Raw genomic sequence first — 26,440 nt, 5'->3', positions numbered from 1 at the left:
TTGTTTTTGAGGCATTTAATCTTAACTTGTTTCTGCTTAACCAGTTTGAAAGATGCACAAGGTAGTCATTTACAGAGGATTCAAGTGTCAGTAGGTTATGCGAAGAGAAAAAGACATCGGTATCATCAGCATACATTATGGTTTCAGCAGAACTATCAATTTTGACAATGTCATTGATATAGACAAGAAATAGTAATGGGCCCAATATTGATCCTTGTGGTACTCCTTGTTTTAGCTTCGCGAGTGCTGATACTGACTGACTGACTGAAAAACTTTATTGTTTGAAGTATTTACAGGGAGCGTGTGGAGCAGTCCTTAAGGGGCCGTTCCTTATACAGACTAGGTGGGCACCTCATTACAGGAACCCATTGGCTGTAGCCGCGGCTCGGGCACGGCCGACCAGGGCCTTCTGGCTCGCCAGGTCGGAGCAGCCGAGCAGGGCCGCCTCCCAGCCCTCCCGGGTAGGGTTGGGTATAGGGGGAAGGTGAGGGGTTGATTGGCATGCCCACACCATGTGGAAAATGTCCGAAGATTTTTCCTCACAGTGCGGGCACGTCCCTGTGCACGCAGGGTCGAAATGTTTTTGGATTGCCGGGCACAACAGTGTTTTAGTATTGACACGTGTACTTATCGTTATCGGGCGACCACGTTTCGCCGCTTAACAACTGTAATCGCACAGCGACGGACGCGCCTGCATGTATCCGACGTTTCTGGAAAGTTATCGATGCTTCTACCCGGCTGTCTGTTGTCGCCGAACCTTGTGTTATCTGATTTCATCGCGTAACGCGAATGGTGTAGAACTTTGTGGAAGGCACGCGGGTCCAAACGATTAGTCTGGAACATTCGACGACTGCTCTTTAAAAGCCGACGCGCTTGACCCGCTGATCAGATTTTCGACGATCGCCGACTGTGTTCGCCGCTCTCGTTGTGCTTTAAGTGTAGCCTGTTTTGTGGGCACAGGTTCGCCCAATAAAAGCTAGTTTTGCATTTCACAGTATTGCTACTGTGTTCTTTGCCGTCACGACCACGTGACATCTGGTGGAGGTGCTTTTGGTCCATGTACCGGACGCCCCCGACAAGCCGTGATCCAAGCCCGGACCGTAAAGAGAGCACCAACGTAGTCACGGACCATCGAGTAAGCCGTCGTTTACAACAGCTGCCCCCGGAACACGGACTTCTACCTGAGAAGACCAAGAAGATCGTGGCCAAGACAACCCCAATGGCTGCCCCAGCGACCCCCGTTGTCCTGCAACAACCTCGGGACCCACCGACCTTCCATGGAGCAGCAACTGAAGACCCGGAATCCTGGCTGGAGACGTACGAGCGAATCGCGACTTTCAACAACTGGGACTCCGACGACAAGTTGCGGCATGTATACTTTGCCCTAGAAGACGCCGCCAGAACGTGGTTCGAGAACAGGGAGTCGACATTGACAACATGGGACCTGTTCCGTACCGGCTTCCTGCGCACCTTTACAAGCGTCGTGCGCAAGGAAATGGCCGAAGCTATGCTGGACGCCCGAGTGCAGCTACCTAACGAGAACGTCGCCATATTCGCGGAAGAAATGAACCGCGTGTTCCGCCACGCCGACCTGGATATGCCCGAAGAGAAGAAAGTCCGCCTTCTCATGCGTGGCGTGAAGGAAGAACTTTTCGGCGCAATGATACGAAGTCCACCGAAGACCGTAGAAGAGTTTCTTCACGAGGCCACCAGCATCGAGAAGACACTCGAAATCCGGAACCGGCAATTCAACCGCCGCACGAACTCTGCCAACTACACAGGAATTCAGTCACTGGCCACCGACGACCTGCGCGAGACTATCCGAGCGGTCGTGCGGGAGGAGCTACAAAAGCTGTTCCCATCATCACAGCCTCAAGTGGCTTCGATTGCCGACGCCGTGCGTGAGGAGCTCCAACAGCAAATTGGAGTAGCCCCTGAATCACCCCAGCCTGAGCCGCAAGCGATGACCTACGCCGCCGTCGCACGCCATCAAGGTCCCCCTCCACGACCGCGCCAGGGCCCTGTCACGCCGCAGTTCCGTCGTCCGCCGCTGCCACCGCCAGCACGACCACCCGTCGCCCAGCGCACCTACGCGAGGAAGACGGACATTTGGCGCGCTCCTGACCACCGCCCGCTCTGCTACCACTGCGGAGAAGCGGGTCACGTCTACCGACGATGTCCATACCGGCAGATGGGACTGCGAGGGTTCGCCATTAACGCGCCGCGACCACAGATTGGCGAACGACCTCGCGACATCGCCGACTACCTCGCCACTACTCAGTGGAGCTCTCGACGACCATCGCGTTCGCCATCACCAGGCCGCTACCTGTCTCCGCAGCGCCGACCATACACTGGCCCCGCCCGGGGCCGGTCAGCGAGCCCATATCCCGAAAACTAAAAGCAGCAACCGATGGAGGTGCGGTTGCTGTTCGTCGAACTGACGAAGATCCTCCGCCGCCGACGAAGACACCGAAGAAACTACCTCGACGACATAACGACATGCCGCCGTCCCGACGAAATCAGGCAGCCAAGACTACACCGATGAAAGACGACTTGACGACGCGACGTTCCAACTTCAGTTCAACACGACGCAGCCGTGATCCGACGCCAAGACCTAACTATAACGCAAGACAAAGAACCACCGACCTCGACGTGCTTCTCGACGGCCACGCAGTCACCGCCTTAGTAGACACAGGAGCCGATTACTCCGTCATGAGTGGACCCATCGCCGCCCAGTTGAGGAAAGTTAAGACTGCATGGGAAGGCCCTCAAATTCGGACCGCTGGAGGACACCTGATTACGCCGACTGGGATCTGCACGGCAAGAATTACCGTTCATGATCGGACTTACCCTGCCACCTTCGTTGTCCTCCAACAGTGTTCACGAGACGTCATTCTCGGCATGGACTTCCTGAATCAACATGGCGCAGTCATCGACCTGAAGTCGAAGTCAATAACGCTGTCGGAAGATAAAGCGATGCCGCCGGAGAGCCCTCGTAGTCACCACGCCTTGAGTGTGCTCGAAGATCAAGTGAGCATCCCGCCACGCTCCAGCATTATTATTTCCGTGGGCACTGAAACACCCGCTGACGTAGAAGGCGTCATCGAGGGCGACCAACATCTACTGCTCGACCGTGAAATTTGCGTCGCAAGAGGGATCGCTCGACTCCACGGAGGGCAAGTGGAAGTTATGCTAACCAACTTCAGCCAAGAGTTCAAGCACATCAACAAAGGCACGACAATCGCATACATCGAGGAAATTGTGGAAACCAGCAATGCCTTTGTCCTCTCGGATTCAGCCGCATCTGCCCCGATGAGCATTTTCCCCGAACCAGACTTCGACGTGAATCCAAGTCTTCGTATGAGTAAGCAGCAACAGATCAGAAGTCTTCTCCGACGATACAAAGACTGTTTTTCGACGTCATCGAGGATTCGACAAACATCAGTTGCAAAGCATCGCATAATAACTGAAGAGAGCGCTCGACCACTCCGCCAGAGCCCTTACCGAGTTTCGACGCGAGAACGTGAAGCTATTAGGCAACAAGTCGACAAAATGCTGCGCGACGACATCATCCAGCCGTCGAAAAGCCCGTGGGCCTCTCCTGTAGTCCTGGTAAAGAAAAAGGACGGAACTCTACGCTTCTGCGTCGATTATCGTCGACTGAACAAGATCACGAAGAAGGATGTGTACCCCCTTCCACGGATAGACGACGCATTGGATCGGCTCTGCAACGCTAAATACTTCTCGTCGATGGACCTCAAGTCTGGCTACTGGCAAATAGAAGTCGACGAGAGAGATCGCGAAAAGACTGCCTACATCACGCCAGACGGCCTCTACGAGTTCAAGGTCATGCCATTCGGACTGTGCTCGGCGCCTGCAACGTTTCAGCGCGTCATGGACACGGTGTTAGCCGGACTAAAGTGGCAGACGTGCCTTGTTTACCTGGATGACGTCGTTGTCTTCGCCGGAAATTTCGACGATCACCTTAGGCGGCTTGCGACAGTGTTAGAAGCCATCAAGTCATCAGGGCTCACTCTGAAGCCGGAAAAGTGCCGTTTCGCTTACGATGAGCTTTTGTTCCTAGGCCACGTGATCAGCAAATCAGGAGTACGCCCCGACCCACAGAAGACAGCTGCCATCGCAAAGTTCCCGCATCCAACCGACAAGAAGGCAGTGCGCCGATTCCTTGGCATGTGTGCCTACTATAGGCGCTTTGTCTAGGACCTTTCACGCATCGCTGAGCCGCTGACAAAGCTAACTAAATGTGACGTCGAGTTCAAGTGGGAAACGCCGCAGGCCGACGCTTTTCGAGAACTGAAACGACGCATGCAGTCGCCGCCCGTACTTGCGCACTTCGACGAGCACGCCGATACCGAAATACACACTGACGCCAGTAGCCTAGGCCTCGGTGCCGTCCTAGTCCAGAGAAAAGATGGACATGAACACGTGATAGCTTACGCTAGCCGGTCGTTGTCAAAAGCGGAAGGCAATTATTCTACAACCGAAAAGGCATGCCTCGCCATCGTTTGGGCTACAGCGAAATTTCGCCCTTACCTCTATGGCAGGCCATTCAAAGTGGTCAGCGACCGTCACGCGTTGTGTTGGCTAGCTAACTTAAAGGACCCTTCAGGACGGCTGGCGCAGTGGAGCCTCAGACTACAAGAATACGACATCACTGTAACATACAAGTCCGGAAGAAAACACTCAGATGCCGATTGCCTATCACGCGCCCCCATTGACCCACCGCCGCAAGATGACGAGGATGACGACGCCTTCCTTGGCATAATAAGCGCGGAAGACTTCGCCGAACAACAACGAGGGGACCCGGAGCTAAAAGCCCTAGTCGAGTATTTGGAAGGGCACACCGACGTTGTCCCTAGGGCATTTAAGCGTGGATTATCTTCGTTCACGCTTCAAAACAACCTACTCGTGAAGAAGAACTTCTCACCAGTCCGCGCCAGCTACCTTCTTGTTGTACCGTCAGCGCTGCGTCCAGAGGTACTGCACGCCCTACACGACGATCCAACCGCTGGGCATCTCGGATTCTCCCGGACGCTGTCGAGAATACAGGAAAGGTATTACTGGCCGCGTCTGACCGCCGACGTCGCCCGTTACGTCAAGACATGCCGAGATTGTCAACGACGCAAGACACCACCGACAAGGCCAGCAGGATTACTACAGCCGATCGAACCTCCTCGCCGACCATTCCAGCAGATTGGGATGGATTTGTTGGGGCCGTTTCCGATATCAACATCCGGGAATAAGTGGATCGTCGTGGCGACGGACTATCTCACCCGCTTTGCTGAAACTAAAGCTCTACCAAAAGGCAGCGCAGCCGAAGTGGCGAAATTTTTCGTCGAAAACATCCTGCTGCGACATGGTGCCCCAGAAGTCCTCATCACCGACAGAGGAACGGCTTTTACAGCAGAGCTCACCCAAGCCATTCTGCAGTACAGCCAGACAAGCCACAGGAGGACAACTGCCTACCATCCGCAGACGAATGGTCTCACGGAGCGCCTGAACAAGACCCTCGCCGACATGCTAGCAATGTACGTCGACGTCGAACACAAGACGTGGGACGCGGTCCTGCCGTACGTAACCTTTGCGTACAACACGGCGGTGCAAGAAACAACACAGATCACGCCGTTCAAGCTGGTCTACGGCAGGAACCCGACGACGACGCTTGACGCCATGCTGCCGCACGTAACTGACGAAGAGAATGTTGACGTCGCTAGCTATCTCCAGCGCGCCGAAGAAGCCCGACAGCTCGCCCGCCTGCGAATCAAGAGCCAGCAGAGGACCGACAGCCGACACTACAACCTCCGACGACGCTTCGTCGAGTACCAGCCTGGCGACCGTGTTTGGGTCTGGAGCCCGATACGCCGACGAGGACTCAGTGAGAAACTACTGCGACGCTATTTCGGACCCTACAAGGTCATCCGACGTATTGGCGCTCTGGACTATGAGGTCGTGCCAGACGGCATTTCGCATTCACAGCGGCGCCGCGCACGATCTGAAGTGGTCCACGTGGTGCGCCTTAAACCCTATTACGGACGCTAACTTCGTAATATTTGTTCTTTTCTTTGCTACGAGTGCTTTTGTTTATTAACTTCGTTTGTTTGCAGCATCGGGTCGATGCTTTTTAAGAGGGGGGTATTGACACGTGTACTTATCGTTATCGGGCGACCACGTTTCGCCGCTTAACAACTGTAATCGCACAGCGACGGACGCGCCTGCATGTATCCGACGTTTCTGGAAAGTTATCGATGCTTCTACCCGCTGTCTGTTGTCGCCGAACCTTGTGTTATCTGATTTCATCGCGTAACGCGAATGGTGTAGAACTTCTTGGAAGGCACGCGGGTCCAAACGATTAGTCTGGAACATTCGACGTCTGCTCTTTAAAAGCCGACGCGGTTGACCCGCTGATCAGATTTTCGACGATCGCCGACTGTGTTCGCCGCTCTCGTTGTGCTTTAAGTGTAGCCTGTTTTGTGGGCACAGGTTCGCCCAATAAAAGCTAGTTTTGCCTTTCACAGTATTGCTACTGTGTTCTTTGCCGTCACGACCACGTGACAGTATAGAGGCGAAGGAGTAAACGCTCCTACGCCTTCGTGAGGCCCTTACAGGGCTTAGGAAAGATTGCATGGCCGTATTGGTAGTGTTGGGTGATTTCCTTGAAGGTAAATACCGGATTGGGGTCGGAGTCCGCAGCTACGGGAGGCGAAGGCGATGCCCGGAGAGAGAGCGCGCGGGCAGCGGCGTCGGCCGCTTCGTTGCCCTCGACACCCTCGTGCGCGGGAGTCCATGCTATCGTGCGGGGCGCGGGGACCCCGAGATAATTGCTGCCTTGAAGTAAGCGGTAGCCCAAATAGGGAATAAAGCCCCTTTCAATGTTCCTGCAGGCCCCTCGTGAGTCGCTAATAATGACCCGCGAGACCTGATCTGCGGCGGCGAGCGCGATGGCCACCTCTTCCGCATGTGTTATGTCTTGTGCTTTGAACGTAAGGCCGTTCACCGCGGTGTTTTGGTGGACGACTGCGGCCGTAAACCAACCCCCATGGTGTGGGCCGGAGGCGTCCACGTAGAATACTCCGTGCTTGTTCCCATAGTGACGTGCCAACGCTTCCGCGCGCGCGAGGCGCCGGCCACTATGGTCGTCTCGTGTCATGTTGGCCGGAAGAGGGCGCACGTGCAGGGCGTATCTCCAGATTTCCGGGATGCGCACGCGCTCTTCCGTCAGTGTTGGATGGTGGATGTGTAGTCGGGCAAGAAGGCGGCGACCCGACGGCGTCTTTGAGAGTCTTGTGTAGTGGTTTGTCAAGTGTGCTTCTCGGAGTTCCGCGAAGGTGTTGACCATTCCCAGGCCGAGGAGGCGCTGGTTGGATGTGTTGACCGGGAGGTCGAGAGCACGCTTGTAAATTTTACGGAGAATCACCTTGACGGCGTTCACGTCAAACCTGCGAAGGTGGAGGTAAGGAGTCGAGTACAACACTCGTCTGGTTACGAATGCATGCTCCAGCCGCAAAGCGTCTTTGCACCGTAACCCCCCGCGTTTATTGGAAACCCGGCGAACCATGCGGCCCACCTGGTCCCCCACCTTGCGCAGTTTGGCCAGTGTTGTGTCGACTCGGCGGTGTTTATGAATAAAGAGACCCAGTACTCTGATCTGATCGTATTCTGTGATGGGTCCATTTGGTAGGGACAGTTCGATTTTGGTAGTGCACTTCGGCGAGGGGCGAATGTGCACAAATTGTGATTTGGCCGGGGAGCATTGAAGGCCGCAGCGGCGGGCGTAGGCATCCACGATCTCCGCCGCTTGCTGCAGGCTGGCTTCAATGTCTCCTACCGATCCATCTTTAGCCCAGATGATGTCGTCGGCATACAGCGCGTGCTGTATGCCTTCTACATTCTCCAGCTGAGCCGGGAGTTTCAGCATTGCCAAATTGAATAGTAGGGGTGAGAGGACCGCGCCCTGCGGGGTACCTCTGGTGCCTAATTGGTACGGGCCGTGTTCTTCATCTTGTATCCGGATGTACGATTGCCGGTCGGAGAGAAATTGTTTAACGTACTGAAACGTGTTGTGTCCACAGTTGGTTTGGGAGAGGTGTGTCAGAATTATGTCGTGTGTGACATTGTCGAAAGCCCCCTTCAAATCGAGGGCGAGTACTGCCTTGTCATTGAGGGGGTATTCGACGGGATTTAGAATTTCACGGTCTAGTTGAAGCAGAACATCTTGCGCGGACCGGTGCGGGCGGAACCCGAACATGGTGTCTGCGAAAACGTTTTGGTTTTCCAGAAACTCGGACAGCCTATCTCGCACCATAGTCTGCATCAGCGTTCCCGCACAAGACGTGAGGGAGATTGGGCGGAGGTTGTCCGTGGTTATGGCTTTGCCGGCTTTCGGAATGAAAGTGACTAGGGCGGTCTTCCATTCGATTGGGAGGATTGCCTCACCGAGCCAGATTGAGTTTATGTATGCAAGGAGCGCCTCGTAGGCCGGGTCGGGAAGGTTGGCAAGTAGTTTCACTGTTATTTTGTCTTTTCCCGGCGCCGTTCCTCGCTTCATTTTAGTGAGGGCCGCCTTCAGGTCGCGGAGCTGGAACGGTTGGTCCAGCTCCGCATTCTCGGAACCTGCATACGAGTACGCTGGCCCTCGGGGGTCCTGTTGTATACAAAGGTATTGATCGCGTAGTCTGCATGCTAATTTTGCGATGTCTCCGTCGAATCTATGGATAGCCCGTTGGAGACGTTTTTGTGTCTCGGCTCTGGTTTGAGTCGGATCGATCAATGTGCGAAAGAGACGCCAGGTGCTCCGGCTAGACATTTGTCTAGCGGCCGTGTTGCATCGGTCCACCCAATTCGAGTCGGCGAGCTGGGCCGCGTACTCTGCTGCTCGTTGGGTGAGCTCGGCGATGCGAATTTTGAGCCTCCGATTGTGTTTTTGGCGGCGCCACCTACGCACGAGGCTGTGCCGCGCCTCCCATAGGTGCAGGAGGTGGTTGTCGACCTCCGGCGTGGCCTCCGATAGTTGAACTTGAGTTTCCGCCGAACGAAGGTGCGCAACCAATTCTTGTGACCACGCGTGGTAACCTTGTTCGTGGATAGGGGCCGAATTAGTGTAGTTTTGCCGGAACTTGGTCCAGTCGGGTAGGCGGGCTTGGGCGTGGGATCTTGCCAATGGTTTGCTTCTGACGGTTGTGTTGAGAATGCAGTGGTCACTGCCGAGGGTTTCCTCGGTGTTGGCCCATTCTGCGTGTCTAATGTTTTTGGTGAAGGTAAGGTCCGGACACGTGTCCCCAGTCACGGAGTAACCCCCCGCGTTGGATGTGCAGGGTCGGTGTGAAGAGTCAGGCCCAGCGTGGACGCAAGTTCCGCTAGCTTGCGCCCACGCTTTTCTTCACGCACGTACCCCCAGAGTGTGCTGTGAGCGTTGACATCGCCCACGATCACCAGGGGGTCCCTGCCCACAGCCTTCAGGGCGCGACTGAAGGGGGCTGCGAAAGTTACGTTTTTGAGCTTGGGAGAACAATAGATGTTGAGTATATGTAATGGTGCGTTTTGTTTCTTAAGCGGAAGAAGGGTGACCATCACATAGGAATAATCAGTATTGAGTTCCAAATCAACCTGGTTGGCTGTATAATTTTTGTGCACGCAGATACAGGAAGAGGGGTCCTGCGGGAACGTGGTATAATTTGTAAGGGTGGCGCCGCTCCCTGGCTCCTGGAGGGCAACCACCGCGGGGAGTGAAGCGAATATTGATAGGAAAAGCCGGAGGTCCGCCCGCTTGGCGCGGGAGCGGAATCCCCGGCAGTTCCATTGGGTAATTTGGATGGGGGTGGCCGAATTGGTACGGAGAGAACGCTTAACTTGAGGGCTGTCCGCCATGGTCATTGAAGGGAAAGACCGATTGCAGGGACGCTGCTCCGGAGCCAGCACTCGCGGGGAGGGGAGCATCCTCCAGTCCGGAGAGCGAGCAGCTGTCATTGTCTTCTACATCAATTTCAATGGTGCATCGCGACGTTTTCGGACAGCGGCCAGACACGTCTTTTATAAGACCGCCGGTTCGTCGGACGCCACGCGAGGATTGAGCGATGTGCTGTGCGACGATTGTCGGTATGCTTTCCGTTATTTTGGCGATGGCGGAGGTGACTGCCGCGGAAATTTGACTTTCTAGGGTGTTGAAACGGGCATCTATGCGGGCCTCTAGACGAGCCTCAAGTGCAGCTTCCACGCTCAGTGCTGCATTCGGTGCCGCGGGCTCACTCTCCATAGCCTCAGTTGCGGGGGTAGAGGGGGGAGTGGTAGGCTGTTTTGACTGCGATTCCAGGAACGTAATTTTTTTGAGCAGCATCTCAATTTGGCCCTCGAGAGCTGCAATCTTGGCTTGCTCGGCACTGCGTGCCGCAGGGGGGGAGGAGGTAGGGGAAGAGGAGGCAGCCCTGCCCGTACCGCTCAGCTGCGTTCCGTGTTTCACGGCGTTGGCCCAGGCCCTGGCCTCGCCTCGTGGTGGCGACGTCGACAGTTTTCCAGTGTCGCCGTGTGGTGGCGGCTGCGTCGGCGGTCGCTTGCCGGCTCCTCCGGTAGAGCTTCTCGGTGCCGGCTTCTCGGTGTTGCTGTCGTCCCGGCTCGGTGACTCACCGGGGAGGCCAAGATGGCGGCTCTTGTTCTTGGCCGCCATTTTCCTCTTTGTCCCGCCCTTCGCGGCGGCCATCTTGTGTGTGCGGAATTTTGCCGCACACTCACGTGAGTTTGTGGCGTGTCCGCCGCCACAAACAGAGCACCGTGGAACACACTCGTGAGGGGCCCGAACCCCCTCCACAAGCGGGGCTTGTTGCCCGCAGAGTCCGCACGTTTTCTGCTGCGTGTTGGGACAAGCATCCACTCGGTGGCCGACAGCCCCACACAGGCCGCAGGCCGGGATTGTCCGGTAGTAGGTTTGCACTGGAATGAGCATGTTCTCATAGTGCACAAAACGCGGTTTCTCCCTCCCGGCGAAAGGTTACCCGAGCTTTGTTAGAGGAGCCGAATTTCCTCACCTCGACAATGGTGCCTGCTCTCCATTGCACCTGCTCTCGAAGCGATTCAGTGGTGTCAGAGTTGCTGACGACATGACGCCGTGGCAGATATCGCCTCCGTCTTGCCTAAGGTATCCGTGGAGCGGAATCGGCCCACGGTCGGTGTTGATTGAGAAGTCCCCGAGGAGCCGATCTGGCGCTGCCGGGTTCGGGGTGTGGATCAATATCGAGTTTTGTTCACGGGATGGCAGAACCGTAACAGACCTTGCCACCTCAGGCCCGAGGTAGGCCGTAATGGCGGCACCGTAGCGGTTCTCCGAAAAGGCTTGGTGCAGCGACACATGTTCGCGTGGCTTGAGGACGACCACGAAGTCATCAGGGCCCGGTTTTGGAAATGGCCGAGGCTTCCATTTGGTAAGGGCCTTGCGTTTGCTTCCCGCAGCGCGCGAAGCGGGAGGCTGCGTCTTGCCGGCCGGTGTGCCGGAGGCTGGGGCGGCGATGGACGCCGCCGTCTTGGCTTGAACGAGCGAGCGACGCGCGACCGCTTCATTGAGAGATTGGTGCCGAAATGTCGGAATAGGAGCGGAGTTTTGATCTTCTGATGTTGAAACCGTCGTCCAGGCCATGGCGTCGGGATCGTAACCCCTCAGGAATGACGCGGGAGCCGCCATTTTACCTCGGGAGGCCGGTTCCACGCCGCCGGGAGTCGGCGTCGCCGTGTGGCCTAACGGCGTCGCCCACGTAGGCGGGTGTAATTCGGTCGTAAAATCTTCAAAAGTGGTCCCACCTGGTGAACATGAGTATCCACGTGGTCCAGACGGTTTGCTGCGTCGATTGACGTCGGTCTTGCTGGGGTGCAGAGGATTGAGCCGTGACTCCAGCCGAAAATCGACGGAGCCGACACACCACACGTCCTACGCCGTCGCGCGCTAGCAGCGTCTCTGCTGATACCGCATCATTAATTTTCACCAACTGATAACGATCACTCAGATAACCATCTAGAAGATCTAGTACAATACCTCGGACACCGTATCTTGATAATTTGTTAAGTAATAAATCGAAGTGTATGGAATGAAAAGCTTTCTGAGTGTCTAAAAACAAACCTAGTGTATATTTTCTACATTCCATGTTTTCAATTATCCTGTCTTTGATGTGTACAAGAGCGTGTTCTCTCGACCGATGCTTGCGAAAGCCATATTGACATTGAGTTATCACCTGATGGTTTTCTAAAAATGAAACTAGCCTCTCATGAATGACGCATTCAAATATTTTAGATATTGTAGGAAGTACTGGAATAGGGCGGTAGTTAGATGAATTGTTTGTATCACCTCCTTTGAAAATTGCGGTGACTTTGGCGATATTTAATAGCTTAGGAAATACGCCTGTTGTTAGAGTGAGGTTAATAATGTAGCTAAGAACTTCACATATTAAAGGCGATATTAATTTTATTTCATTCGGACGAAGTTCATCCACCCCTGGAGATGTATTATATTTTAGCTTGCCAATTATACTTGAAATTTCACTAGGATCAGTAGGTTTCAGGAAAAGAGAGTGATTCAATATGGTGTCTAGTGGCATACTGTCGTCACGGACAGTTTCGCTCATGGTATTGTAGGAGCCAGCATCCACAAAATGTGTGTTAATTGTATTAGCTATAGTCGTTCACCGATGAGTGTTTTACCATCAACTACGAGCTGCGTAATCCTATCCCTAGCTTTTGTTCTTGAAGTGAGTGAGTTTACAACCTCCCATATTCGTCGCTGATTATTAGATATGCTCTCAAAAAGATTGTGGTAGTAGTACTGTTTTGCTTTTCTTAACTCAGTCGTTAAAGCATTCCGATACTTCTTAAACTCTGTGAATGTATTTGGATCTCGTGAACGGATAAAATCATGGAATAACTTATTTTTTATTTTGATACGATGATAAAGCCCTGAATTAATCCAAGGTTTCTTGTGTTTTCTTCTATTACGACCGGACGGCTGTAATACAGGAAATGCGGCATTGCATGAAGCGTGTAGTAAAGAAAAGAATTTCTCGTAAGCGCTGTCTGCATTTTCGTGATTGTAAACCTCACTCCAGTCAATCAGACTGACCAAGTGGAAAAATTCTTTTTGTCTTGGAAGGTTTATGGCTCGTCTATCTTCTCTGTTATTATAGGGCTTGTCATAGTGTTTAGTAATTGAAAAAAGCAAAAAAAACACTGGTAGATGATCACTAAGAGGATATGAAAATATTCCGCTGGAGATGTCTCGTGGACTGAAGTTTGTTATGCAAACATCCAAAACAGTGGCAGTTTGTTTTGTAAGTCTTGAAGGCTTATTTATAAGGTTTGCAAAGCCATACGTAGATAACAGTGTCTCAAAATTTTCTACGTAAGCATCATTGGAACTTAAGTCGATATTGATGTCCCCCGTAATAATGCAAGATGCGTTTGAAAAGACAGGGGAAGCCAACAGTAAGTCCACAAACTCTACGAAACGACCTTTGTGCCCTAGCGCAGGGCAGTAAAGAGCGACCACCACTATTTTGTCGATACGCAAGCACAAACATTCAAAATCGGCCTTCATTACCGAGAAATCACTAAACAGTTCATAAGAAAACGTATTCTTAAAGTAGATAGCCAGCCCTCGACCCATTTTTTGCCTACGACACAGATGCTCAGACCGATAACCTGGAAAGCTTGGTTTTGTGTCACTATCTGAAAGCCATGTTTCAGTAACGGTTAGAATATCGAAGTCAACTGATAACGAATGCAAAAAAAAAACAGAAATCGCAAACAGCAAAAGTAGATCCGTTGATAACCGTAGGTGTCAGCGGCGCTCAACCGCGGCAATCTTGAGGCGCATGCGCAGGTGTGATGCTGTCGCTGAAGAAGGGCGTAGCATGCATACCACCGCAGTCCAGGAACATGCCGATACACTGCACAACGAACAAAAAGAAACGTGACTCCCGCATCTTCATTGTGCTACCATGCCCACTGAAGAGGAAGGCCAGGAAGCGGGCTTTTAAGTGCTGCGCCGTGCAGTCTGACGATGTCCCTGCAGCTGCCCTGTGCTGCCCAAGGAAGCAGTACGGAGCGTACTACAAGCAAAAGTAGATCCGTTGATAGCCGTAGGTGTCAGCGGCGCTCAACCGCTGCAATCTTGAGGCGCATGCGCAGGTGTGATGCTGGCGCTGAAGAAGGGCGTAGCATGCATCCCACCGCAGTCCAGGAACATGCCGATACACTGCACAACGAACAAGAAGAAACGTGAGTTCCACATCTTCATAGTGCTTCCATGCCCAAAGAAGGGGAAGGCCAGGAAGCGGGATTTTAAGTGCTGCGCCGTGCAGTCTGACGATGTCCCTGCAGCTGCCCTGTGCTGCCCAAGGAAGCAGTACGGAGCGTCACTACAAGCAAAAGTAGCTCCGTTGATAGCCGTAGGTGTCAGCGGCGCTCAACCGCTGCAATCTTGAGGCGCATGCGCAGGTGTGATGCTGGCGCTGAAGAAGGGCGTAGCATGCATCCCACCGCAGTCCAGGAACAGGCCGATACACTGCACAACGAACAAGAAGAAACGTGAGTTCCACATCTTCATAGTGCTTCCATGCCCACAGAAGGGGAAGGCCAGGAAGCTGGCTTTTAGGTGCTCCGCCGTGCAGTCTGACAATGTCATAGCAGCTGCCCTGTGCTGACAAAGGAAGCAGTAAGGAGCGCCACTGCCGGCAATAGTGGATCCGTTGATAGCCGTAGGTGTCAGCGGCGCTCAACCGCTGCAATCTTGAGGCGCATGCGCTGGTGTGATGCTGGCGCTGAAGAAGGGCGTAGCATGCATCCCACCGCAGTCCAGGAACATGCAGATACACTGCACAACGTACAAGAAGAAACGTTAGTCCCGTATCTTCATTGTGCTCCAATGCCCACTGATTATAATAAAGCGTACTCCATCGTTTCCCCAGCTTTACCTCAGCAAGCACATGTTTCTTCTTCCTTTTTATATTTCGTTTTATAGGTACGTGTTCTAAGGCATCCTGAACTCGCTTCGCAAAGTAAAGAGCTTCACTTTGAGTTATCATAAATTGTTTCTTTCCTGATTTAATTTTTTTCCTAAGAAGTTACACTTGGCAGGTTTTTTTCCCCTTTACGCCACCAATGAGATTGTCTCAGCCTCTCTGGCTTTCCGGTTGACGTTCTTTGTTCCCATGTTACTCAGCATACCGGTCGCATACTCGCTCGTAAGCTTCCCAGTTCTTTTCCTCCACATTAAGTCAAGGTTCTTCCTGTACAAATACCTGAAATCTCTCCAAGCCCATTTATTTTGTTCTATATTCCTCAGTTCTTCTTCATAATCAATTTTACGGTTAGCTTCCCTCACTTCAAAACTTTTCCAGCCCATATCACCCTCCACAGCTTCATTTGTAGTCTTCCCGTGAGCGCCCAATGCGAGGCGTCCCTCTGACCTTTGGTTGCCATCGAGTCCCGATTCTACCCCTGACTTCAAGCAAAGAACCTCATTTCAAGTGTAAGTCCTGGAACTATTGCACATTTCCACATACCCAGAAGCACCTCAGGCTTTAATCGCTATCTGGCGGAGGGCGAGGCAGTTATTTTAGGTGGAACTTGGCGACGGCAAGGTAGTAGGCGACAGCGACGCAGAGAGGCACATTCGAGCCCGTGCAAGAGTAATGACACTAGTTTTGAAGCGAAAAGCTTCACTACGCTAGTCAACACCGTGCTTCGCGCAAGCCGGTGTATGTCGCAATTGACTCCGTGAGCGTGTTCGGAGTCGGAGCAGGTGGCCACTGCCGCGCGCTATGCGGCATCGTTTGACGTTCGCCGCAAGCGCGTGTTTATCGCGGAGGCCGACTGTATAACCGCTTGCCAGAGAATAAGCGTGCGCATTCAACATGGGAGTGGAATGATAGTACCGATACAGAGAGCTGTGTTTATGGCTGCACAGAAATTGCAAGACAATGTGCCGAACAATGATGAATAAAGAAGTTTAATAATCCTGCATAACTTATGGTATATATTGACACGTGTGCTTATCTTCATCGGGCGACCGCGTTTCGCCGCTCAACAACTGTGGTCGCGCAGCGAGGGACGCGCCTGCGTGTATCCGACGTTTCTGGAAAGTTGTCGATGCTTCTACCCGGCTGTCTGTTGTCGCCGAACCTTGTGTTATCTGATTTCATCGCGTGACTCGAATGTTGTAGAACTTTGTGGAAAGCATGCGGGTCCCAACGATTAGTCTGGAACATTCGACGACTGTTGTATAAAAGCCGACGCGCTTGACCCGCTGATCAGATGTTCGACGATCGCCGAGCGTGTTCGCCGCTATCGTTGTGCTATAAGTGTAGCCTGTTTTGTGGGCACAGGTTCGCCCAATAAAGGCTTGTTTTGTCGTTCACAGTATTCCTACTGTGTTATTCAACGTCACCACCACGTGACAATATCATTGATAAGCAATTTGCATAGCTGCACAAGGCACACGTATAGCATAACCATAAGCTAACCAAAGCATATCCATAAGTGAAACCATAAGCATATCCATAAGTTAAACCGTAAGCATAACCACAGGCTAAATCGTAAAGCATAAGCAAAGCTAAACCATAAGCATCAGCGAACCTTTTCGCTTCGAGATATCCAGGCTTAACCTTAGCTAAACCCCAGCCAACTTTTTTCATTATTGCTACGTATTCTCAACATGAAGCGATATCACACTTAATATGACTTTCTTGTTCATACTACACCTAGGCCTAATCTAACCCTCGTATTAAAATATTGTTGGCCACTCTTTCAGAGAAATTGGTCAGAACGCGAAGGTTGTTTAACGAACGCGGAGACTTCCTTGCAGAACGGCTATATTATCCGTTTTACCTCCTGGCAGCATGTAGGCAACACTGCACTCGCCAACATCTTGCGCGAATATACGTACAGATGAAACACTCTTGCATATAGGCAAGACTAAAATATATATACAGGAGCAGCGATAACAACATCATGGCGCGAGCATCATATGCGCGCTGTCGATGCAGTTCTTGCCCCACCGTTTCAGGAGTGGCTGTAACCATAGAGTTTCTTACAATAATTATCGCAGTGAACTCTGGGTCTGCGACTGTGCAGACTACGCGCGAATGAAGGTTAGTACACAGATTTGTGTTATCTTCGTGCTTGTGGCTTGAGACTTTCTTGTGGCTTCATTTGTAACGCTTTATCTGCCTTCATTTTTCTAAATTTCAAAGCACTCTATACTTTCATAAATGCAGAAGACCCTATTAACGAGCACAAGCTCTACTAATTGCAGCGTTTCAGCCTGTCGAAATGGCCAAATCGAAACACGCCAAGCATGTGAACGCGCTCGCTTGTCTGCGAGAAATTTATAAGGGCCTGAATGTGTAAAGAGCAGGGCGCAAAGAACAGGAGAGAAGAACACACACGACAGGACCGGCGCCACTCACAACTTAGTTTATTTCCGCGACAAGCCTGCCTTATGTAGGCCATCCAAACCGAAGCACACACGAAACATTAGAAGTAAAAAACAGCAATCCTTCGACCACTCAGGAATGATGATATCTGGCACAATAGGTCAAATCAGCAAACAAGAACCACACGTGGAGCACCACAGGAAGCAATTCGTCGAGCACAGTCATTACCAAGCCAACGGGGAGAAGAACGAGAGATAGCAAGTACCAACTACGCTTTACTAACAAACTATCCAACACATAACACCATTCAAACGCCTAAAGACCAGTAAGTGATCAAAACCGCACGACTATGAGAATAATGAGCAACGAATAACAAGGAAAAACGTGAAGAAAGGTCGTCTGAAGAACAGCACCTGCGTGAAAACTAAAATCTCTGAAGTCACTCAGCGATAAATTAATAAAACTTGTGACCCCACGATAAATTAGCCATGTGACAAACAATGAAATGGACAGAACAGTTGAACGATAAACGGTCTAAAGAACAGCGCCTGCGTCAAAACGAAAAAAGACGACAAAGCATGTAAGAGAAACTTGAAAATCGCCAAGAAACAATAACTAAATATATAAAAGGAAGACAGACGAAAAAACCAAAATGAAATCACTCTAACATGAGGCCTAAATGACGCCTTCTAAAAAAGCAGTCTCCTTGTCACTAAGCACAATGGACAGCCTGCTGACGCATTTGTTTCCATCTTTTTTGACGAAATAGGCTTCCACAATCTTCCTCTCAAACTAGTCTTTTCCAAACTTGAAACATTTAGTTTTTTCGAACTGAGGGCGGCAATTAGTGCAGTCTCTGCAATGCTCTACAACGAAGCTCCCTTCATTGTTGCGCAGATTACGACAATGTTCAATTGCACGCTTATTGTAACATCGACCTGTTTGTCCCATATAGGTGCGACCACAGCTTAGGGGGATTTGGTACACGGCACGTGTCCTGCATTCTGTGAACTTCTCCTGATGCTGAATTGAACAAACTGGGCGTTCCTCTCGGTTGATGGTACAAAGCTTAGAAAATTTGCAAGGTGCCGAGAAGACAACCTGAACATTATGCCTGCTCGCCACTTCTTTAATGTGCGATACCTTATGAAGGTACTGAATTATCGCAACAGTATTGCGTGAGACTGGCTCCCTGAGAAGAGGCAGGTGCTTGAGTTTTTGGAGCATTGCTTCGCAAATAGCTGAAATCAGACTTGGCGGGAAGCCTGCCTGTTGTAGTCTTTGCACTTGAGCGCTAAAGCTCCTTGACACCAAATGGAAACAAGACTTAGTTAAAACAATTTGCAAAGAATTGGTACCAATTGCGCGCTTTACACTTTGGAATGGGCGCTCTCACACGGTAGCACAGGCCTTTCAAAGAACGCGGATTGTGCATCCAACAGATGCCTTCCTTTGGAAACACTAGCCTTATATCCAAAAACTGGAGTTGACGATGCACTGTTCGGAACTTCCTTGTTAAACCTGATGCCCTGGCTGTGGTTCGACAAGAAAGTCATGGTTCTCTCAACGGTAGAATCTAATTCGTGTTCAGGGACATCCTTCAAAATAACCAAGCAATCATCAACATATCAGTCAATGGAAACATCATGAGGATCACGAAGTTTATTACTGATCTCAGCTCCTACAAAAGAAAGATATCGCAAAGGAGATGAGCTACAGAATAACCGATGCATATCCCTTTCTTCTGCGCATAAAGCTTTCCTCCAAACAAAATGGCGGTTGAGTTCAGGTAGAACTCTAATAAGGAAATGAAATTGTCAGCCCTTACACTTGCAGCATTATGAAAGGGGATTTCACCAGTCGATTGGATCTCGTCCCTGACCACCGCTAAGAGACCTTGGTGGGGAACCAAATAGAACAGATTTGCAATGTCAATTGAGAACGCGTTCTATTCATGAGGTGGCAAAGTGTCCAGATCCTTCAGCACATCCAGAGAACTACGCACCAGGAAAGGGTCGTCACTCAGCATGTTTCTCAGTTGTGTCTGAAGGTATCGGCTTACAAGACGTTGCCATGTTCCCCTTTCTGAAACGATGGTTCACAGCGGACATCCAGGCTTGTGTGTCTTCACAGTGAGGAAGATCTCAAGAAACCTCCATTTTTCTTCCTTTGCCATCTTGTGCAAGTTTGCTAAATGGAATTCTCCCAAAAGTTGAAGCACTAGTCCTTCTTGCTTCCCAAACTTAAACGGCACTTGTTCGAAGTTCTTTATAGCATCCAAGGCCTTTTCACGAAAAACACCAGTCAGCATAACAGCAAAGCCACCCTCCTTATCAGCTGCAGGTGCTGCAGGTGTACGCGCTGACAATTTCATTTCCTTATTAGAGTTGTACCTGATGTCAGCCGCCATTTTGTTTGAAGGAAAGTTTTATGTGCAGAAGAAAGGGATATGCATCGGTTCTTCTGTAGCTCGATCCTGTCCTTGCAATATCTTTCTTGTTGTTGTAAGAGCTGAGACCAGTGATAATCTTCGTGATGCTCATATAGTGTCCATTTACAGATATGCTGATGATTTCTTGGTTATATTGGAGGATCCCTGGGCACGAATTAGATTCTACCGTTGAGAGAACCATGACTATCGAGTCGAACCACAGCCAGGGTCTCAGGTTTACCAAGGAAGTTCCGAACAGTGGTCAGCTACAGTTTTTGGATATCAGGCTAGTGCTTCCAAAGGAAGGCATCTGTTGGATGTACAATCCGCGTTCTTTGAAAGGCCTGTGCTACCGTGTGAGAGCGCCCATTCCAAGATTGTAAAGCGCGCAATTGCTACCAATTCTTCGCAAACTGCTTTAACTAAGTCTTGTTTCCATTTGGTGTCAAGTAACTTTAGCGCTGAAGTGCAAAGACTACAACAGGCAGGCTTCTCGCCATGTCTGATTTCAGCTGTCTGCGAAGCAATTCACCAAAAATTCAAGCACCCGCCTCTTATCAGGGAGCCAGTCTCATGCAGGTCTGTTGCGGCAATTGCGTACCTTCATAAGGTGTAGCACAATATTAAAAAAGTGGCGAGCAGGCATAATGTTCAGGTTGTCTTCTCGGTGCCTTGCAAGCTGTCTAAGCTTTGTGCCATGAACCGAGAGAAACTCCCGGTTTGTTCAATTCAGGTTCAGGAGAAGCACACTGAATGCAGGACACGTGCCGTGTACCAAATCCCCCTAAGCTGTGGTCGCACCTATATGGGACAAACAGGTCGATGTTTCAATAAGCGTGCAATTGAACATTGTCGTAATCTGCGCAACAATGAAGGGAGCTTCCTTGTAGAGCACTGTAGAGACTGCGCCAATTGCCGCCCTCAGTTCGAAAAAACTAAATTTTTGAAGTTTGGAAAAGACAGGTTCGAGATGGAGATTGTGGGAGCCTATTTCATCAAAAAAAAAAAGGGAAACAAATGCGTCATCAGGCTGTCCATTGTGCTTAGTGACAAGCAGACTACGTTTTGAGAAGGCTTGGTTTAGGCCTCATTTCCGTCTGTGTACCTTTTATTTATTTAGTTTTCATTTTTTGACGATTTTGTAATGGTTCTTACAGGTTTTGTCGTCTTTTTTCGTTTTGACGCAGGCGCTGTTCTTTAGACCGTTTATCGTTCAACTGTTCTGTCCATTTCATTGTTTGTCACATGGGTCATTTTTGCGTGGTCACAAGTTTTATTAATTTATCGGTGAGCGACTTTAGAGATATTAGTTTTGACGCAGACGCTGTTCTTTAGACGCCCTTTCTTCATGTTTTGCCGTGTCAATTGTTGGTCATTATTTTCATAGTCGTGTGGGTTTTATCACTGACTGGTCTTTAGGCGTTTGAATGATGTTGTGTTGGATAGTTTGTTAGTGAAGCGTAGTTGGTACTTGTTATCTCTCGTTTTTCTCCCCGTTGGCTTGGTAATGACTGTGCTCGACGAATTGCTTCCTGTGGTGCTCCACGTGTGGTTCGTGTTTGCTGTTTTGATCTGTTGTGCCAGATATGATTCCTGAGTGGTGGAAGGATTGCTGTTTTTTACTTCTGATGTTTCGTGTGTGCTTCGGTTTGGCTGACCTACATAAGGCAGGCTTGTTGCGGAAATACACTTAATTGTGAGTGTCGCTGGTCCTGTCGTTTGTGTTCTTCTTCTGTCCTATACTTTGCGCCCTGCTCTTTACACATTCAAACATGAACCAACTAGCCCAAGCAACAGTTTTACTTATAAGGGCCGCCGCTTGTCGATGCAAGTGACTGTGGTGTGATGGTTTCACTGACGGGCTTTTGTGGGAGACCTCTTGCGCTCGAATGCTGCCGCACTTTATTTCATATGAACACAGTATACTTTGTTTAAAAGAAGAATTTACAAAGGTCCGGAGCTGTTTGAAGCCAGAAGGACGAAGTTTATCTAATTCCACGCGTTAACCACTTTGCTGAGCGAATCACCCCGCTTGCAGCTCCATTGGGCACTAGCGCAAGAGTTAGAAACGATTGCATGAAACTCTGTGGCTCTAACCTCAGCTATCAGGATGCTACCTGTTGCTGTGTCGTCCGGGCATTTGACGGTTCCGCGGAACTTGGCTCAAACACTTCCGAAGTGCACGAAAACATCAATTTTACTAGGTTCAGCTGACTGACCGTTTGGATTAAGGCACGAACTCCGCAAATGATCAGCATGCATGTGCCGCACGTGCTTCCTTCCCTACAACGACTAAATACGTACGTGGCGAATTCGCTCGTGTCACTTTTCAGAGCAAGCATTTCAATAATTCAACTCGCACCGAGACCACGAAAACACAATCACCGGCAGGAAATGATCGTGACAAACCAAGCGCTTACATGCGGACACTTTCACGCTAGAGCTCCGCTTTGTCTATCAGTTCATTCCTAACATTTGGCTGAAGCAATGAAAGCCGAGTCATCAGTTTGCGTCGCAAAAATAGTCCAGCGGGCGTTTTCCCCGTGAAAGTGTGGGGCGTCATATTATACGGAAAGAGAAAGTTATCGATACTGCACTGCAAAGCTCAACATTGGCGGTCTTCATCTTCTAGTAACTCCTTAAGTGCTTTTATTGTTTATTTTGTAGTCTGCACAGTGTACAGTTACTTTCCGAGCAAAGCGTCGTTCCATGCATTCAGGCAGAATATTAACTGGAACGCCAATGGATTTCTCCGCAAAGTTCGGAAATTATTATCGCCAAACTCGTGTAATCCTCAGAATAAATTACAGGTGGATCCGCCTTGCGAACTGCACGGCTAGAATTTGTAAATTATAATATTGGCCATAATATATTGAGTTAAAAAGATAATTAGTGAATTTTCATTAGTTCGTCGATTATACATCTAAATTTTTTCTGCAAGTAGTGTCCGCCGCTTCGAAAAGACCCCATCATGAACTAGAATTGTGCTATCTGCCACAAGCAACTTTTAAGAGTGTTTGAAAATGTTTGCTCAATCAACGTGCTTAATAGTAATCTATATATAGATATAAGGCCGAAAATACTGAGATGAAAATTCAGAAAGTAGGCGTCTGCACCTGTCACGTACGTATGGACTGCATGTAAAGTTCATTCCACATATTTTTTCAAAACAATTAGACGGCTACTTAAAGGTTGGCGTGTGTGAATTGTGCGTTTGCAAGGGCGCTTAATGAGATGGTGCCATCGACTCGCGCAAGGCTCGGGTTCGCGCGTCTCGTCCCGATTGCATGTCATCGTCTGCGCTCCACTCGTGCTGAGAACCTGACTTCACCCGCGCTGGATGTAATAAAGGCAGCTTCGCTAAATACCACGAAGCTTTGCTGTTCTAACTTGTTATAAAACTATGTTGCGTACTTCTAGTGTTACGTTAGGCGTCTGAGCCACGACAAACGATTTATCGCGGTGATACCCTCACGGTTGTCGAATCCACGAATGGGCCCCACGGAGGGATTTTTGCAGAGTAGAAATAACTGTAGGGTTCCGGTAGGGAAATCAAAGACGTCATCAACACCACGCGACAAATCCGTCCAATCTCTTCTCATGCAGTGGAAATCATTATGAACGCATAACGTGAACGTGTAAATCTCAATATATCGAAAAACGTTTAACTGCCTCAGTATAATGACCGCAGCTATAGCGTGGAAGCTGTTAGCTTTGATTTGTTTCAGCTTAAATTTGAGAAAGTATCTTACTAATTAAAGAAAAAAAAAATGTGGGTGGTTCGCACTAGTGGTTCGCTAAGTATTGCTAGGTTTGGCGAGGCTATACATGGCTCGAGTAGGTTCATGGTAAGCATTGCAAGGTTTTGCTAAGTCTCACGAGAATATGCATGGCTTAACTATGCTCATACTAAGTGTCCCCAAGATTCGCCAAGTATCCGCGAAGTCATAGAGGGCCAGGCGGTAGGTCACAGAAGCCTCAGCAAGTCACACGCATACAAGCCACAGTATGTGCATCATAATTTATTATGTACAGTGCTTCACTACCAGTTGTCATCATCGTCGATCCGGTCCTCATGTCCAACGGTTGTCCTGGTCGTCGTCGTAGTTGGTGCCACCGGGGAAGGTTTCGCGAAGCACTTGCAAGGATAGAGCTCTTCTGTTGAAAGCTCCGTCCCGAGCTCACCGTGGAGATATTCGAGTCGAATCAGAGGCAGTCACAGACGCGGCAGCTGCGCACGAACTATATGTCTAGAAATTCGCGCTGGAAGTGGCCGTTCGCATGGATTTGCGGGCTTGACGTTAAAAGTTCTACTTGACGCGCAGGCCCGGAACCTATTCCCAGGCGGCGCCGAGCATTCAGTCGGCAGCGTTCCTTGTCTCTGGCCCGAAACTCGGGTTCCTCGGCTCGGAGACGGCGTTTATCGGCGGCGGCCTTTGCGCGATGGGCAGAATCGGCTCTCCTTCGTCGATCGAGTCCAGCTGAGCCATGCGCCGAGTTTTTTTGTAGGTCACAGACGTGACAGCCCAAACTATATGCCCAGAAATTTGCACTGGAATCGGCCGTTTGCACTCCCCACGTCTCGGCGGGCTTAACGCTGGAAGTTTTCTAGCAGTCGCAGGCCGCGATCGCTTTCTCGGTGACGTCGAGCGTTCTGCGCCGACTCTGGAATGAAACTCGGGATCCTCCACTCGGCGTCACCTCTTCTCAGCCGCAGCTTCGGCGGGGTGTTCCGGATCAGCTTGGCGACGACGCATCGCTTCTCGTTTGGTAGTACGGCGCTCTTCCTGGTAAGCCGCTCCTTGGGCCGTCCGGACTTTCTTCGGTCTTCCCGTGGCAGCAGCACGTACGCGTGGAGTAGAGGAGGCGAGAGGTGCGCCGCCGCGCCGGCCCGAGCTTTTAATCGCCAGTGACGTCACGACTTCGCCCTATGCGCGTGGGGTGCGAGGAGGTTACGTAGCTCGGTGCTCTCGCAGGTAGTTTCTAGGCAACATGAGGCGACGTACAGCTGCGCTGAGTTTTCTAGTAACGCTCCACGGCGGAACAAAAACTTCAGTAGCTCCGCTGTTTAAAAAAAGCTGGCAGATCTCATGGCCTGTGGGAATCGATGTTATGCGACGCTGTGTGCGCGGAGCCTACCAAGTTAGCGACGCGACCATGAGAGCACCAAGACGTAGGCGGCTGTTCCATGACCTACATGACACGCATATGATGACATTCATGTCATGGCCTATCATTTATGTTCGTCATACACTCATGCCATAGTATGTTAGTTTTGTTATAGCAAGTTAATGAAACGATCATGAGAGAACCAAGACGTAGGCGGCCAGAGAGATAGATACTGCCAAAGTGGCAAATGCTCGCCAAAAAATGCTTAACAAAAAGAAAAAATACCTGCGCACGTGGCGCGCTAATGGTTGGCTGTTTCCTTCGGTACTGCGCACTGCCGTCGGTGTACGATAGCACTGTAATGCACGCAGCTGTAGGGAGCACAGCATACTGCACACACCAGGTAGCGGGCTTTTCTATCATAGTATTTAATCCGCCCCATTGATGAGAGCCGAAGTACATTGCTTAGTAGCAAAAGACTGCTTACACAGCGGGCACGAAGAGTCTGCAGAGCTTTCGAATAATGAACTATTGCAACGGCGTGCTTCCAATATTCTAAACGCAACGCTGCCAGAAACACGAGAGGGGAGCTGCATCTTTCGGACTGGCTCGGGAAAAAGAACACTCACTTGTGCAAGCAACAGCCGTTGCAGGGACCTATGGCGACAACACACGTCGTGTCAGTACGCACATCGAAGTGGCGGGCAAAGGGATCCTCAAGCGGGAAAGTTAAAGCGCGATGCGAAGGCACAATGATGCACCGGCCACACCAACAAGGCCCTACTTTGAAGGTTTTCGCTCGGCCTGCACCGGGCACCAAGGCAGCAAATACTGCCGAAAAAGTGGCCAAAAAGGGCGGGCTGTTAACAGACCAGCTCACCGATGACGACGCAGGGGTCCCGGCGCGAGTCGTCCAGCTGAGGCCTGGAGGCGTCGCCGGCGTCGTCGGCCGAGCCCGCGCTGAAGGACACCTTGAATTTTGAGCAGAACGCCGGCAGCCGGCCGCTGTTGAGCTCTGTCAGCGCGTGGGCCAATATGTCCATCGCGAGTCCCTTGGCACGGCTGGGCATCCACGAGCGCAGCGCGCTGGCCATGCCGACCGCTTTTGGCGCCAAGGGACGCAGTCGCCTGGGCAACCGAATGCTCGATGTCGCTCATGCGCCGCCGGGATTCGGCTTTGCGGGGCAGTGTTGGCGCGGTTGATAGACCCCAGTTTTGACACAATGAGGTGGACAGGCGATGATGATCCTCATGGCTGTGTAGTGGGTCCACGGCAAGGCATAGGCCAGGAGCTGGGTGGTGCCTGCAAATAAAGATTTGAAGAGGACCCAAGCTTCAAGAATGAAGGCCTCGACCCGCTGAAACCTTAAAAGAGTCAATAAAGTTTTCCATTCCATTCCATTCTTGCTCTGAACTTTGTCCCTTGCTTCGATTAAATGGCTGTTGAATGATAACCACGGAATAAGAAAAGAGC

General features: G+C 50.8%; 1 protein-coding gene across 1 annotated transcript in view; it reads right to left on the bottom strand.

Moving 5' to 3' along the window:
- The window catches only part of LOC126535946 (uncharacterized), a 298,760-nt gene extending 272,579 nt beyond the window's left edge, over positions 1 to 26,181 (bottom strand). The window contains exon 1 of the mRNA XM_055073140.2: positions 25,847 to 26,181. Within this exon, the coding sequence (XP_054929115.1) occupies positions 25,847 to 26,060 (214 nt within the window). The 5' untranslated portion in view covers positions 26,061 to 26,181. The remainder of the gene's footprint in view (positions 1 to 25,846) is intronic.
- Between the last annotated feature and the right edge of the window lie 259 nt (positions 26,182 to 26,440).

This window comes from Dermacentor andersoni, chromosome 3 (genome assembly GCF_023375885.2).
Source record: "Dermacentor andersoni chromosome 3, qqDerAnde1_hic_scaffold, whole genome shotgun sequence".
In the NCBI taxonomy this organism is placed as follows: Eukaryota; Metazoa; Arthropoda; class Arachnida; order Ixodida; family Ixodidae; genus Dermacentor; species Dermacentor andersoni.
This window is presented reverse-complemented; position numbering and strand designations above follow the sequence as displayed.